The 13,290-nt window shown below is 49.0% G+C and overlaps 1 protein-coding gene across 2 annotated transcripts in view; it reads left to right on the plus strand.

The window, feature by feature from the left end:
- Positions 1-1,130: 1,130 nt before the first annotated feature.
- The window catches only part of MYZAP (myocardial zonula adherens protein), a 143,391-nt gene continuing 131,231 nt past the window's right edge, over positions 1,131-13,290 (plus strand). The window contains exon 1 of one of the 2 annotated variants that reach the window (XM_004452890.4): positions 1,131-1,339. In XM_004452890.4, coding sequence (XP_004452947.1) covers positions 1,265-1,339 — 75 coding nt within the window. In that variant the 5' untranslated portion in view covers positions 1,131-1,264. The remainder of the gene's footprint in view (positions 1,340-13,290) is intronic. The other variant, XM_058294263.2, reaches the window with a different exon arrangement.

The following is a 13,290-nucleotide window of genomic DNA, read 5'->3' on the forward strand; positions in this document are numbered from 1 at the left end:
CCTTTTTTCTTTAAATTAGATAAGTTGTAGGTTTACAGAAAAACCTTTCATGCAGTAAATAGAGTACCCATTTACCACTCCCCCACTTCACCCCTGCATTTGCACACATTTTCCCTATTAACACTTGGTGTGGTAATTTTGTTTCAATTGAAACAATATTATTATAATTATACTATTAACTGTAGCCCATAGTTTACATTAGGGTTCACTGTGTTGTACAGTTCTACGGCTTTTAAAATTTTTTATTCTGGTAACGTATATATTACTTATAATTTCCCATTTTAACTACTTGCAAATATACCCTTCAGTGGTGTTAATTACATTTGCGATGTTGTGTGACCATCACTACCACCCATGACAAAAACGTTTCCATCACCCCAAACCAGTGTTCTCTTGGCCTGGAGCTCCCTCCTCCCTCGAAAGGCCCTAGGTTCAGACTGCGGGGGTCAGGTGGGCTGTGGGGCCTCTGGGGTGTGACTCCATCCCTTGGTGATGCAACGTCCTCATCTGAGAATTGGGGACACCGCAATAAAAGCACTACCTCGAAGGGTGAGAATTAAGTGAGGCAATCCGGGCAAAGTGCTCGTCAGGCCGGCCCAGGGCAATCACTGAATAAGTAGGAGCAGTTGTGATTAACACTGTGCCTGACTAGTATTTCAGGTCTTAGAGTCAGCACCTCTTCTGGCTCCGACAGTCGGGCTACCTGTGCGCAGAGCACACTCGGCCTCCGCCTCCACCACCACCAAGGTCCACGAGGCCAGTGTTTGCTGCTGGGAGGGACACGTGGTAGGCACGCAAGAAGTGCTGAATGAATGGCCTGGGGCGAGGGTCCCAGTGATCCCCGGAGCGCGGCACAGGCTGTTGGGGCAGCCGGGGTTGGGGGTGGGCCGGTCGGCTCTGAGCCTGGAGGCTGACGGACCTCCACTCCACAGCCGCCTGGGAGAGCCTGGGGCGGTGCTCAAGGCCGCCTGGTGGCGTCGAGGAACTGTCCCCGGGGGCGCGCGGCGCCGTGGGAAGCGAGCGGTGCGCCACTTGGCCGGCGTCTGCGCTCGGGGGAGAAAATGCAGCCTGACGAGTCCGGCCAGCACGCGCGGGCCCCGCCCCCGGCTCCGCCTCTGCCCGTCGGGCCGCCCCCTCCTGCGCCCGCAGCGCGGCGGCCAAGGCCGCAGCTGACCCGCGCCGCCCCCGCGCAGGGTGGGCCCCGCGCTTATCCCGCCCGGGAGCGGAGCCCGCGCCGCCGCTCGCCGCCGACTGCTGCTGCGGGATGTTGCGCTCCACGTCCACCGTCACCCTGCTGTCTGGCGGCGGCACCCGAGCTCCCGGGGCGCCTAGCCGGAGGGTGAGTAGCTGGTGGCGGGAGTCCCGCTTCCCCGCTGCCTCCTATAGGGGAGACCCGCTGGAGGGGACTGGGGATGGGGGCGCGCGCGACCTAGTCCTGGATCAAAATGCTGGCTCCGGCACCCCACCCTGGGCTCAACTTTCCAATCTCGTCCCAGTTGAGGCGGTGACACTCCCTCTCGGTACCCCACGGGTGTCGTGCCAGCTGGAAGGAGAGAGATTAGGGACTTTCTGGAATTCCCAAAGATTTCCTCTCTTTCCTGCCTTTCCTGCCAAGCCAAGTTTATTGGCAGCACCAGTTTAAAAATAAGCAGTTAAGTTACACTTCTGTAGTGTCCCTACTGTGAGACCCAAAGGTAATGGATGTCTTTAACAGCCAAACTTTCCTGCTCTCGTAGTTAAAAGAAAGGGTCATTTGTGTCTCTCGGTAATAGAATCGTACTGATTCTGGGCTGGACTTAGTCAATGTGCACCTCATGTGACAAACTAGAAGTTCACAGCTGGACCCCCCCAGGAGCTCAGTTCAGTGGACCTTGGGTTTATGGAAATCACTTTCTTCTTTTAGATTAGCACAGTGACAGCAAGGTGGCTCTCCAAGCCTGGGCACCATCTCCAAGGAGGGTCGACTTCTGTTTCTCTGCAATCTTTGCTGCATCTTTTCTTACCTCTCCAGGTGCTATGTGAAAGAAACGCTAGGCACAGGGGCAATGCATCTTTCACCTTCTGTGTCTCTTCCAAGATCAGTGCCTCAGTGTACACTGTCAGGGGCTTGGTTTGTGGCTTTCTAGTTCATTTATCAAGATAATCAGTGCTTAGCATTTTCACTGTGGTTGAGACTTCTCAGTCATCTTTTCCCAAGATTTAGCTAATCAGGTGGTTGAGTCCAAAGCAAAGCTCCTTTGGTACTCCTGTCTATCCACTAGACTTGTTCACATGTTTGCTTTTACATGGTTCAACCAAATGATTAGTAGTTGCCTTCTAAGCTGTCTTAGTTTAGCTGTAGAAGAAAGGCATTTTTTCACTCTTGAGTGTGGGCCAAGTGGTGGGTTCTGGTGTATATATGTGTTTGTGTGTGCATCCACACACGTGCACCAGACAGGTATGTTGCACCAGACAGTTAAGTTTGGTGGAATTCATTATCTTCATAGAGTGGGATCCACATGAGATCCAAGTGGGTTTCCAAAACACAGGCTCGACCTTTCTCCCAGATGGGCGTTTGCCATTTTTCTATGGAAATCTTAATTGGAACACAATTGTGATTGAGAAGAATGAAGTCACTGAACAGCTAGTCCTGAGCCCAGAAATGGTCACATGTGGTACCTAATTGCATGAAAGTCCCTCTCCAGAGGTGGGACTGATCAGGGTGGCCAGGGTGATACTGTGTGTGGCCACAAATGTGACTAGTACAGCAGGTAACATTTCTAAAAAAAAATTTTCTCAAATATTTGCTTTTGAGTATCTCTTTAGGTTTAAATGCTTCGGTATCTGGTACAATGTGGCACATTATCGAGAAGGCATTGCCTTTTCAGTAGATGACAGAAATTCTTTGAGACTGGAGGGCTTAGAACCCTGCAAAAGACCATCCAGGTACTTATTCTGGAAAGAAGATATCTAATGGTTATAGGGTTTGTCCTGTCTTTATGGTTTCCAGCTCTCCTCAGGATTCACAGGTGTCACAGGTACTGTGTGTGTATGTGTATGTGTGTTCAGGGGTGAGGAAGTTATGATTTCTTGATTGGTTTATTTAAAAATGCGTTTATAGCTCTCCTCTGTAGAGGTCCACCTACCTGTGGAGACAGACATAGCCATAAACTACTGTCATTCAAAGTGATGATTATTACAGTGAGGTAGCACATTTGCAAAGATCTGTGGCAGCTCAGTGGAAAGGTTCTTTTTGAGGCATGGAGGCAATATTTGAGTTTAGCCCTGCGAGAATAAGTAGGAATCTGTGGGCTGGGATACCAAAAGGAGCGATTGTCGTTTGTCTAAAGCAGGGGTTCTTAACCTTTTTTGTTCCACGGACCCCTTTGCCCATTTGGTGAAAACCACAGACCCCTTACTAAGTGCACGTTATACTATGTATTATTTATTAAATATATCACACCCACACAGCCCCACAGGAATAATATTTTCTTGGATTTCAATTCAAGCTCACAGACCTCTTGTTAAGAACCCCTGGTCTAAACGGAACACGTGGTGTATTCTGTATGATAATGGCATATTGGACCCCCTGTAGAGCAAGGCCTGTATTTTTAGAAAAGCAGGAACTTGTTGTCTTGAAAATAAAATTGTGGACCAGACAAGTAATCATTGAAAGTGCCCCTGAATTTCAAAGGTTACCCTTAAAGTCTGTATCATTCTCTCTTTCCTCTCTGATGATGGACAGGAGTTCTTGAGGCTGGGTGTTGAACAGTGACATGCTAGACATTAAAATTACATTTCTGTTTCATCCAAAGCACTTATCACGTTAGAGACTGCAGGGGAAACCAAGCCATGTTAGTCCAGAAGTTCAAGCCAACCATAAATGGTGGTGACAGCTGACGCTGAGCAGGGAGCTCCCTGAGTCAGCCACACAGGGCTGTGTCCCAGGCCGGACTGTTGCAGGTTCTCCTTTGTTCAATGACAGCCACCTATAATTTGTACTTCCCTCTTATCTGAAATCATTGCTCAAGGAAAAAAAAAGTGGGGAGAGTAATTTCTGTCAGCTGATAAACAAAGCTCTGAGAGGCATTTATGGATGCCAACCAGCAATGACTGTGAAATTTTTAAAAAAGTCTGTGTTCAAACCTGTTGTGCACTAAATATAGTTTTGTCTATGGCAACAGCAGGAAGATAATTTGGCTGGAGAATAACCATAGCCTGAATGATGACCTTGGGGACTGGGGGAAACATGTTAAAAAATATGTTGACATTTCTTCCTGATTTCGAAAGAAATTTTTAAAATACTAGTTAATCCCACTGAATGAGCCTTTGAAATGAAAGGTCAGTTGTGTGGCCAGGTTGTGTGCTATGGGGGAAGGCATGTATTGCTTTGTGCTGCCAAATACCTTTTGGTTAAGCTGTTTGCAGCTGGGGTGGTGTGAGATGATGGGCCTGTCAAGGCTTTTCTATGGCACTTCACTCTCTTGACAATAAGAGACTGTTGGCTGATGCTCCTGGTATGGTCAACCCTCAATGGCACATACAACGACAAAAAAGGCCACGAGGGTAAGATTATCTCCTAGCCTGTCCTTGGTGATTTTTCCTTCTATTTGGCAAAGGTTTTCCTGAAAAACTGGAAGGGGCCTGTCAGTCATCACTCCCTGGCTAATGGACTACTCTCCTGTGTTCCATTTCTGCCACACTTGCTCAAAATAAAGACTCTTCCTAGCTGCCCTGTGAATGGGTCAGGCAGGTGTTTTCCTCACTTCCCTTTCCCGGTAGACAGAAACATCTGTGCACGTAAGCTCTGAACCATTCTGCAGGCTCCGAGAAAGGGACACAGGATGTTATGGGAGTTTGGCCTCTGGCGGAAGGAAGCTGGCTGAGCAACCACGGTTGGGGGGAAGGGGAGGTGGGAGTGGAGGGTGGAGTCCCGCTAACTTAGAAAACTGGCCGGCTTCTCCCAAGCCAGCCACTGTCAGGCTTAGTTGTGAACTTAAGAACCATTGGGTCCTCAGGGCTTAGCCAAAGAGCTTCTGTCACTAAAAAAATGATGATTATAGGCTCAGAGAAAGTGTCCAACCTCAGTGCTTTTGTTCATTGGCGTTGCTGTGTTGGATGTAGGACCGTCAGATCTGATAAAAGGGGACTTGTAAAGTAATGTGATCTCCCCAAGATGTTTGGGAAGATCCCATGGTTGTTCTGGCAGGGTATGGAGTTTGATCTTGACCCTTTCCTTGTTTCCAAGGCATTGAGGCAGGGCTGCAGTAAGAGGTCCCTGTTGTAGGCTATTTACACCGTGCATCCTTACCTGGGGTTGGTGTTACCGCTGACCTTCTGATCGCTTGGGAAGCAGTTTCAAGTCGTTAATCCTCAAAAGTCATTGTCTAACAGAGTGCAGAGAGCTTTAACTAACTAGAGAGGCCATGTTGACATGTTTCAAACCATGATACTTTCAGCGATTGTGTGCCTTATAGTCTTAGCGCTTCCAGCATTCTCTCTCAGCCTACAGTACTTCCAGCATTTCTCCAGTACACAGAAGAGTAATGCAATGGTCTTTACCTCTCTGGATGTGTGGTATTTCCTACCTGTCACTCACAGCACTCTTATTCACCCTATAATGCCAAAGCATTCTTTCTACAATGTAAAACCCAGTCATGAGTCCTCAGCTTCCAGAACATCTTCTGTACTGCCAGGAAAAATTCAAATGCCTTAGTTTACTATCCAGACCCTTCTGATCTGGCTCTTACCTTCCCTATCCTCCCGCCACCCATACTCCTCCAGATCTTCCAAATGACTTGCCATTCCCCAAACTTTTGATGCTGTTCCTTGGCTTTTTGCCTTTATTTGTGCTTCTCCTTTGGTGAAGGGTCCTCTCCTCCAGGAAGCCTGCCCTGAATCCTCCTCTTCCATGTCCTCCTAGAGGCCTCAGCACCCCATTATTGCTTGCATCCCTGATGATTAACTGCCTGGGGAGAGAGGTTATGGGGCCTCCCGCTCCGCTCTGGCCTGAAATAATAGATGCTTAAGAAGAGCATCTGAAAGGAGCTACAGTTAGCATTTAAACCACAAATGGGAAAACAGGAAAAGGAGTCTTGGGAAAAAGCCAGCCCAGCCCCCTCAGATCCACCTGCTCAGGAAATAGGTGACAAAGTGATGGCAGTGTTGGCCCAGGTGGGGAGTTTGACAGTTGTGGACGACCTCCAAATATTTTTGTTGTCTCATCCTGTTGCCTGGTTAGAGTTTCAATCCTTTGGTCAAATCAGTGATTCTTCACCCAGGTCACTACACATAGAATCACTGGGAAGTTTAAAACACCTGTCCCCTGGCCTCACCCCAAACCAATTAAAGGAGAGCCTCTGGGGGCTAGTGGCTCCATCAGTACTTTTTAGGAAGTTTCCCAGATGATTCCAGTGCGCAGCCACCCATGCGAACCACTGCTTTATATATTGCCAAAAGACTGACGCTCCTGGACAGCAATCCAGAAAGGGTCCTTTGGCCTTGTGCGGTAAAGGGCAAGGTCTGGCAGGGGCAGGGAGGAGAGTTGTGGCCCTCCCAGCCCCACCGGTGTCTTCGTGTGCCTTCACTCGCCTTCTTGTTCTCTCTCCATCTTGGCGTTTTGGGACGCATTGTGTAACTAGTACAGAAGTGAGCTAGAGAGAGCTCGAAAGAGAGGTCACCGTCCTCCTGTCTGTGCCTGGAGTCAGCCCTGACACGGGAAGGAGGACCTCAAGACACTTCACACCACCTGGAAAGAAGTGGCCGAGTAAGTCAAACAGGCGCCAGCACGCTACTGCTTCCGGGCCCACTCCGGCCTTCAGCCAGTTTTCATATGCCGCTGAACTAAGAATGGTGTTTACAGTGGCCCACAAAGCCTCGATATTTATGAAAACGTTTGCTCCACCCTGCAGGTTCAGGGCCACAGCAGAGCTAAAAGGCTTAATGCAGGTTGGAGTGCGTGGTTCTACACACAGCCTGGCCTCTGGAGTCTGGGCATTTAAACTTGTGCTGAGCAGAGAGTGTGGTGTCTGTCCTCCTGGCCACAGCCACTGGGGCCCACCTTCTGTGGTCAGCCTTCCGTGGCTAGGTGGAGCTGGGCAGGGACCCACGTCACAAAGTGGAGCCGGCCTGAGTGAAATGTGAATGCATTGGGCTAATTTCTTCAGGCAAATCCATTTTGTATACTGATTAGCCACCCCCTGCCACTTGCCTGGGTCATCTTCTCCACCCTCTGTATTATTGGAATTACTGGAGGTATATTTTTTCCTTGGGCAGGTCCAGGTGCCTGAAGCTGTGAGCCTGTTAGTACCCCCTAGGCCAGAGATCCAGGCCTGCTGCCTCCACAGAAGGACCAGAAACAAGGCCTGGGTGTCTTCACTTAGCAGGTTTCAGACAAGGGCTTGGTTGTGTGTTTTCTTGTGAAAGTGTATTGAATGCTGTCTGCCTTTCCCTTGCCATCCCTCCCAGGGGATTTAGTTTGAAGAAAGTGAAGGGCTCTCTGGGGAGTTTCAGGTATTTTCTCCCTATTCTGTTTAAGTTCAACCTAAAAAAACAAACATAGCAACCCCCACCCCCGACCCCAACAAGCACCCATTTACATGTTGATACTATGCCAGAAAGGGCCACAAAAGCGATTAAGGCACAAAGCTTGCTTGATCTCGTCCCTATTCCCCCCTTCTATCTCTTTCGTAGTGTGCAGAACATAGCAGGTGCTGAAAAACTGCTCACTGAGTTATTGAAATGGGCTGTAGTTTGAGTGTTAGTCTCCTCTTCCAAAGATTTTCTTCTGACTAGAGCCCACACATCTCCATCCGGCGTTTATAGATCGTTAGAGACCGACCCCACACTCTGTTCACTTTCCTCTCCCACCTGGCTTAGGCTGCAGACCCACCTACCTTTCTCCAAACATGCTCAGGCCTCAGTGCCTTTGGTCAGCCTGGAATGCCTGGCCTGACGGTTGTCTGCTCTTGATGTAAGGATGCGTTCTCCAAACTCTACTGCCTGGCATCCTTTCTGTCCTCCTCTCCCCAGCTCAAATGGTATCTCTAGGAGCCTTCTGATATACTCTCACCACCAATTATGATTAATCTCATCCTTCCTATATTTCCATGTTAATAAGAAACAATTACCAACTACTGAATCTGTACCAGGAACGCGCGAAGCCTTTATTAGTGTGTCTTAGCTAATTTAATCCTCACCGCAGCCCTTATTGGATGGTTCTACAGCATTGTTAGCGCTCGTTCACAACCAAGGTAACTGAAACACTGAGGATTAAGTAACTTGTCAAATGTCTCATAGCTGGTAGGTGTCAGAGCTGCTTTTGAGACCTAGGAAGTACAGCTCAACCACTTGTTCACCACCGACCTGCCCCTTCTCAGGGCCTTGAATGAGTGTTCTTGATGGCCTTGTTTGGGTGCATTTCTAGAGTAGAAGCTCTATGCTCCCAGGGGCAGGGCTGTTTCTTTGTCTTTGTATTCTCACAGTCCCTGAAAGTATTTTACAAGTAGGTGCTCAGTCACTGAGCCATGAAATATGCTGAGTCCAGCTTCCTGCTCTTGATTTCTGGAAGGGATCCTTGCTTCCAGTACAGCTGGCCCCGTAGCAGAGGGGTTCAGGGTAAGTAAGAGTCAGTTCTCCTCACTGGTGAAGACGACGGCTGGGCCAGCTGCTGTGGTGAACCGCTGGGGATAAAGTACCCCACCTGCCTCTCAGGCACTGCCCAGCCAGGCGGCTCTGGGTGTTGTGCATCTGAGTTCCAGGGGACCATGGAGATCAGTATCACGATGCTCAGGAGGTAAGCCTCCCTGCCTGGTCTAACTCCGCATGCACGTTTCCGGTGGAGAGTCTCCTGAGGGCGAAAGGAGGTGGTCTGTACCTGCTCAGCTGGTGCATGGGCACAGGGGCTCCTGTTCTCAGTGCATCTGCTGGGGGAGTCAGACGCCCTTTCAGACCTCTCGGATGTTCTTTCTGCTGCTCCTGAAGCAGCCCTCTGGATTAAGGAAGGACTGGTGACTGTCTCTGTCGAGCTCGCTCTCATGTGCTTTCTCAAACCTTATTATTGCTTAATACAAAAAAACTTATTTTAACTTAAAAAACCTTTTGTGTTGCTTTTACTACTGTTATTATTTTAATTGAAAAAACCTTAGAGAAATGTGTACATTAAGAAGTGAAAGGCTCTCTCTGCATCCCACTTCACAGAACCAACTGCCACCAACAGTTGGCTCTATGACCTTAATGACATTTCCCCCTAAATCTATGCAAGTTATCAGAGTGAGTTTAAAAAAGAAAAATGAGATTATTCCTAACATTTTGTTCTGCAGCTTTCTTTTGGTTCATGTGACAGTACCTTTGGCCATCATACCAGGAAGGCGTCTGATCCTCTTCCATTCTGGGTTTAAATCTCATCTGTACAGTCAGCCTGCTAGTGAGCCAGCTTTTATTAAAGAACGCCAGCAGTGCTGCTTGTTTTCATCAGAGCTCCTCAATGACACGTGTCATCACACGGGCTTGGGGTGTAGCCTGAAGCACCTGCTACAACTGTCAAACTTATTTGAAGTCAAACGGTTTATAAGTTCATGTCATTTCATTTCATTATCTATCACTAGGTAAAACAGATGGGTTAGGGAGTGCCTCCTGTTGCTCCTGTGTCCCACCTAGCTCCAAGGGACATGCAGCTCCGTGGGAGAGTGTGGGGTACACCAAGTGCCCAGTACCCTGCAGTACGATGAGGCGTGTTAAGGTTCCGGGAGGGTGACAAATGGGCTCAAGCAAGGGGAGGGGACTGTCTCCCTTTGGATCCTCGGACCATGGGAGATCCTCTGGGGCTTGTCGCCTCTTCAGTCTGAAAGTTTTTGTCATTAGGGATTATCCTGCCAGGGCAGTCAACCAACTGAAAGGTGTTACTTGCAGTGTTAATGCCCACCAGATCCACTGGCCTTGAAGCCAGGTAGGTCTGTTTCATTTTGGAGCAGGTAGGATGGTAATAGTAAAAATATCTCACATTGATGGAGGGCTTACTGTGTGCCAGACACTGTTCTAAGTACCTTCCTATCATCCCTTTTACCCTTGAGGAGAGTGAGTCACAGAGCTGGTAGGGGATGGAGGCGGTGTGTGTGTGTGCACATATGCCCCTGGGCACACGTGAGCACATGGATTTGGGTGTGAACGGGATGTGTGATACAGGGAAAAAGCACCTCCTTTTCTCAGAGTGGATTAGCTGTGGATTTGATCCAGTCTAAAGAAGATTCTTGAACATCACAGCTTTGGATGCCTATGTGGTGTGAGTGATACTTGATGTTTGTGCAAATGCCGGAGTGGGTTGAACCTGTCTGTGTGGCCTGGCATCGGGGTGTTTCGCATCTCTGGAGGGATTCGGATTCCCATCAGGTAGTCTACTATAAAACTATTGTGACGAGTAATAGAAGAAGTTTTAGCATTGAGGTGGAGAAAGTGGCCACAGTAGTTGCTGAGGGCAGGGAGAGGGAAGAAGAGATGTGATGTGGGGGCATTTTCAGGACTTGGAGTTGTCTTGAATGATATTGCAGGGACAGATGCTGGACTTTATATATCCTGCCATAACCCACTGAATGTACTGGGGGAGAGTGAGAACTACAGGGTAAACTATTATCTGCGTAGTGCAGCAGTGCCCCAAAACGTGTTCACTGAGTGCGATGAGTGTGCTGCAAGGATGAGGGAGGTTGTTGCTGTGGGAGGAGTGGGCTGGGGGGTATACAGGAACCGCTTATATTTTTTAATGTAAAATTTTTAATGTGATGTATATATCTTCAAAAAAATACAATTTACAAAAATGTGGTGGAGGGGTGGGGAGTGGGTTATATGGGGAAAAAGAAAAAGAGAGATTCCCATCAGGGCCGTTTCCTGCCAGGACAGAGAGCTGCCTGGGGGAATGGCTTGGTTTCTTTTTGGCCAGCCTGGCTGGCGGTGAGCTTCAGAGGTTTGGTGCAAAGCTGGCCCAGAGGAGGCGGTGATAGCCCCTGGTCAGGCTCCTTCTGACACCCCTGAAGGCATCGGTGGCCTGAAGCTTGCCCAGAGGAGAGCAGGGATGGAGAGGATTCCTGAAACCGGGTCAAGTGGCTGAAAGAATTAGTGTTGTTTAGTCCAAGGGAAAGAAGGTTCAGGGGGAAGGTGTGCTCTCGGAGAAAGGGGAATTCTGCTGCAGTGCCCAAGGGTACCTGTGGGGCATTAGGTATATGTTCTGAGGAAGAGCATTTAAGCTCACCAGGAAGTGAGAGCAGCTAAATGGAATGCCCCAGAGGGAGGTAGTGCTGTATGTTTAAGTGCCATCACTGTGTCCCTAGCTTTGGCTCTCTTGCCTGTTCATGGAAAATGTTACCCTCATGCTGGGCGCCCACATGCCAGTTGCATTGTTGAGTGTGGGGTCCCTTCATGGGACGGTAGGTTGGACTTAAAATGTCTTTTTTTTTTTTTAAGATTTATTTTATTTATTTCTTTCCCCTTCCCCCCCATTGTCTGCTCTCTGTGTCCATTTGCTGTGTGTTCTTCTGTGTCTGCTTGTATTATCAGGCGGCACCAGGAAACTGTGTCTCTTTTTTGTTGCGTCATCTTGCTGCATCAGCTCTCCATGTGTATGGTGCTACTTTCGGGAGGGCTGCACTTTTTTCACGCAGGGCGGCTCTCCTTGTGGGGGGCACCCCTATGCGGGGGTGCCCCTCTGTGGCACAGCACTCCTTGCGCGTGGCAGCACTGTGTGTGGGCCAGCTTACCACACAGGTCAGGAGGCCCTGGGTGTAGAACCCTGGACCCTCCATATGGTAGGCAGATGCTCTATCAATTGAGCCATGGCCGCTTCCCTAAAAGGTCTTTTATGAGCTCATCCAAGTCAGGGCTTCTAGGCTCTGGGCAGGGACCTTTTGCTCAGTAGCCTCCCTATGGACCAGTGCAGACTGGTGACCCTGCAGTCCAGGGCAAGGGACTAGAAGCCCCTTAAGAATTGAGCCTGTGTGGCTGTGGGCTCGGTACCCAGGGTATTGCTGGGACCCTCTCTGGGCATTTTATCACTTCTCCCTGGCAAATGTTACAACAGGACCAGGCTGTGTCAACAGGGTCAGATAGACATGAGCTTTGCCTGCCTTCTCCCCTCACCTGTTTCCCTCCTCCCCAATCTTGCTCCTTGCTGGTGCCTTGTGCTTTAATCCTTCCTGCGTCTTCCCAGGAAACCGTATGTTGCTTCTGGGGTGGGGAACTGGGAGGGAGCTTTTCATTGTAAACTGTTTGTTTCTTTCAAACAATATGAACATATTATCTCTTGAGAACATACTAGAGAATTAGTTACCACTCCTAGGAAAATGTGCACCTGTAAAGAGAGCTCTTTTGCTCAGCCCGGTGGCCTATCAGGCAGTGGTCTAGCTGGAGATTTGTGTCAGGGCCAAGAGCGCAGGTTCTGGAGACTGACCGCTTGGTTCAAACCTCATCTCCCCCATTTCCTAGTTGTAGAAATGGCTTCTCCATCTCTAAAGTGGGGCTGGTACGAGAACCTGGTACCAATGGGTTGTAGTGAGGATTCTTGGATAATAGAGAATGTGTTCAGTACCTGGTTAATTGCTATGTTGTTGCTATTCCTCTCATACTACACATTATCAGAGGCTACTTTTTTTTTTTTAAGATTTATTTATTTTATTTATTTCTCTCCACTTCCCTCGCCCCACTCCAGTTGTCTGTTCTCTGTGTCTATTTGCTGTGTGTTCTTCTTTGTCCGCTCCTGTTGTTGTCAGTGGCACAGGAATCTGTGTTTCTTTTTGTTGTGTCAGCTCTCTGTGTGGGCAGCGCCATTCCTGGGCAGGCTGCACTTTCTTTCGCGCTGGGCGGCTCTCCTTATGGGTGCACTCCTTGTGCGTGGGGCTCCCCTACGCGGGGGACACCCCTGCGTGGCAGGGCACTCCTTGTGCGCATCTCCTCTCTCTCTCTCTCTGCGCATGGGCCAGCCCCACACGGGTCAAGGAGGCCCGGGGTTTGAACCGCGGACCTCCCATGTGGTAGACGGACGCCCTAACCACTGGGCCAAGTCCGCTTCCCAGAGGCTACTTTCTGTTCTCTGGGAGCAGAGAAATGACTTTGCTCATATGCAAAAAGGCAGAACCCTCTGTCAATAGAATATTGATAAATCACACAAATTGTAGCTTCTCTCACTGAATGGGATCATCCTTATTTTTGAGGAAATGGAGCCAATTTTCTTCTTTTAAATTTTGTCATTAAGTATGCACATGGCTTATTGTATTAAAGTTAAATATACAGCCATGTAGAGAGCAATTCCACCCCCACCTCAGTCACCTG

This window comes from Dasypus novemcinctus, chromosome 3 (genome assembly GCF_030445035.2).
Source record: "Dasypus novemcinctus isolate mDasNov1 chromosome 3, mDasNov1.1.hap2, whole genome shotgun sequence".
Classification (NCBI taxonomy): domain Eukaryota; kingdom Metazoa; phylum Chordata; class Mammalia; order Cingulata; family Dasypodidae; genus Dasypus; species Dasypus novemcinctus.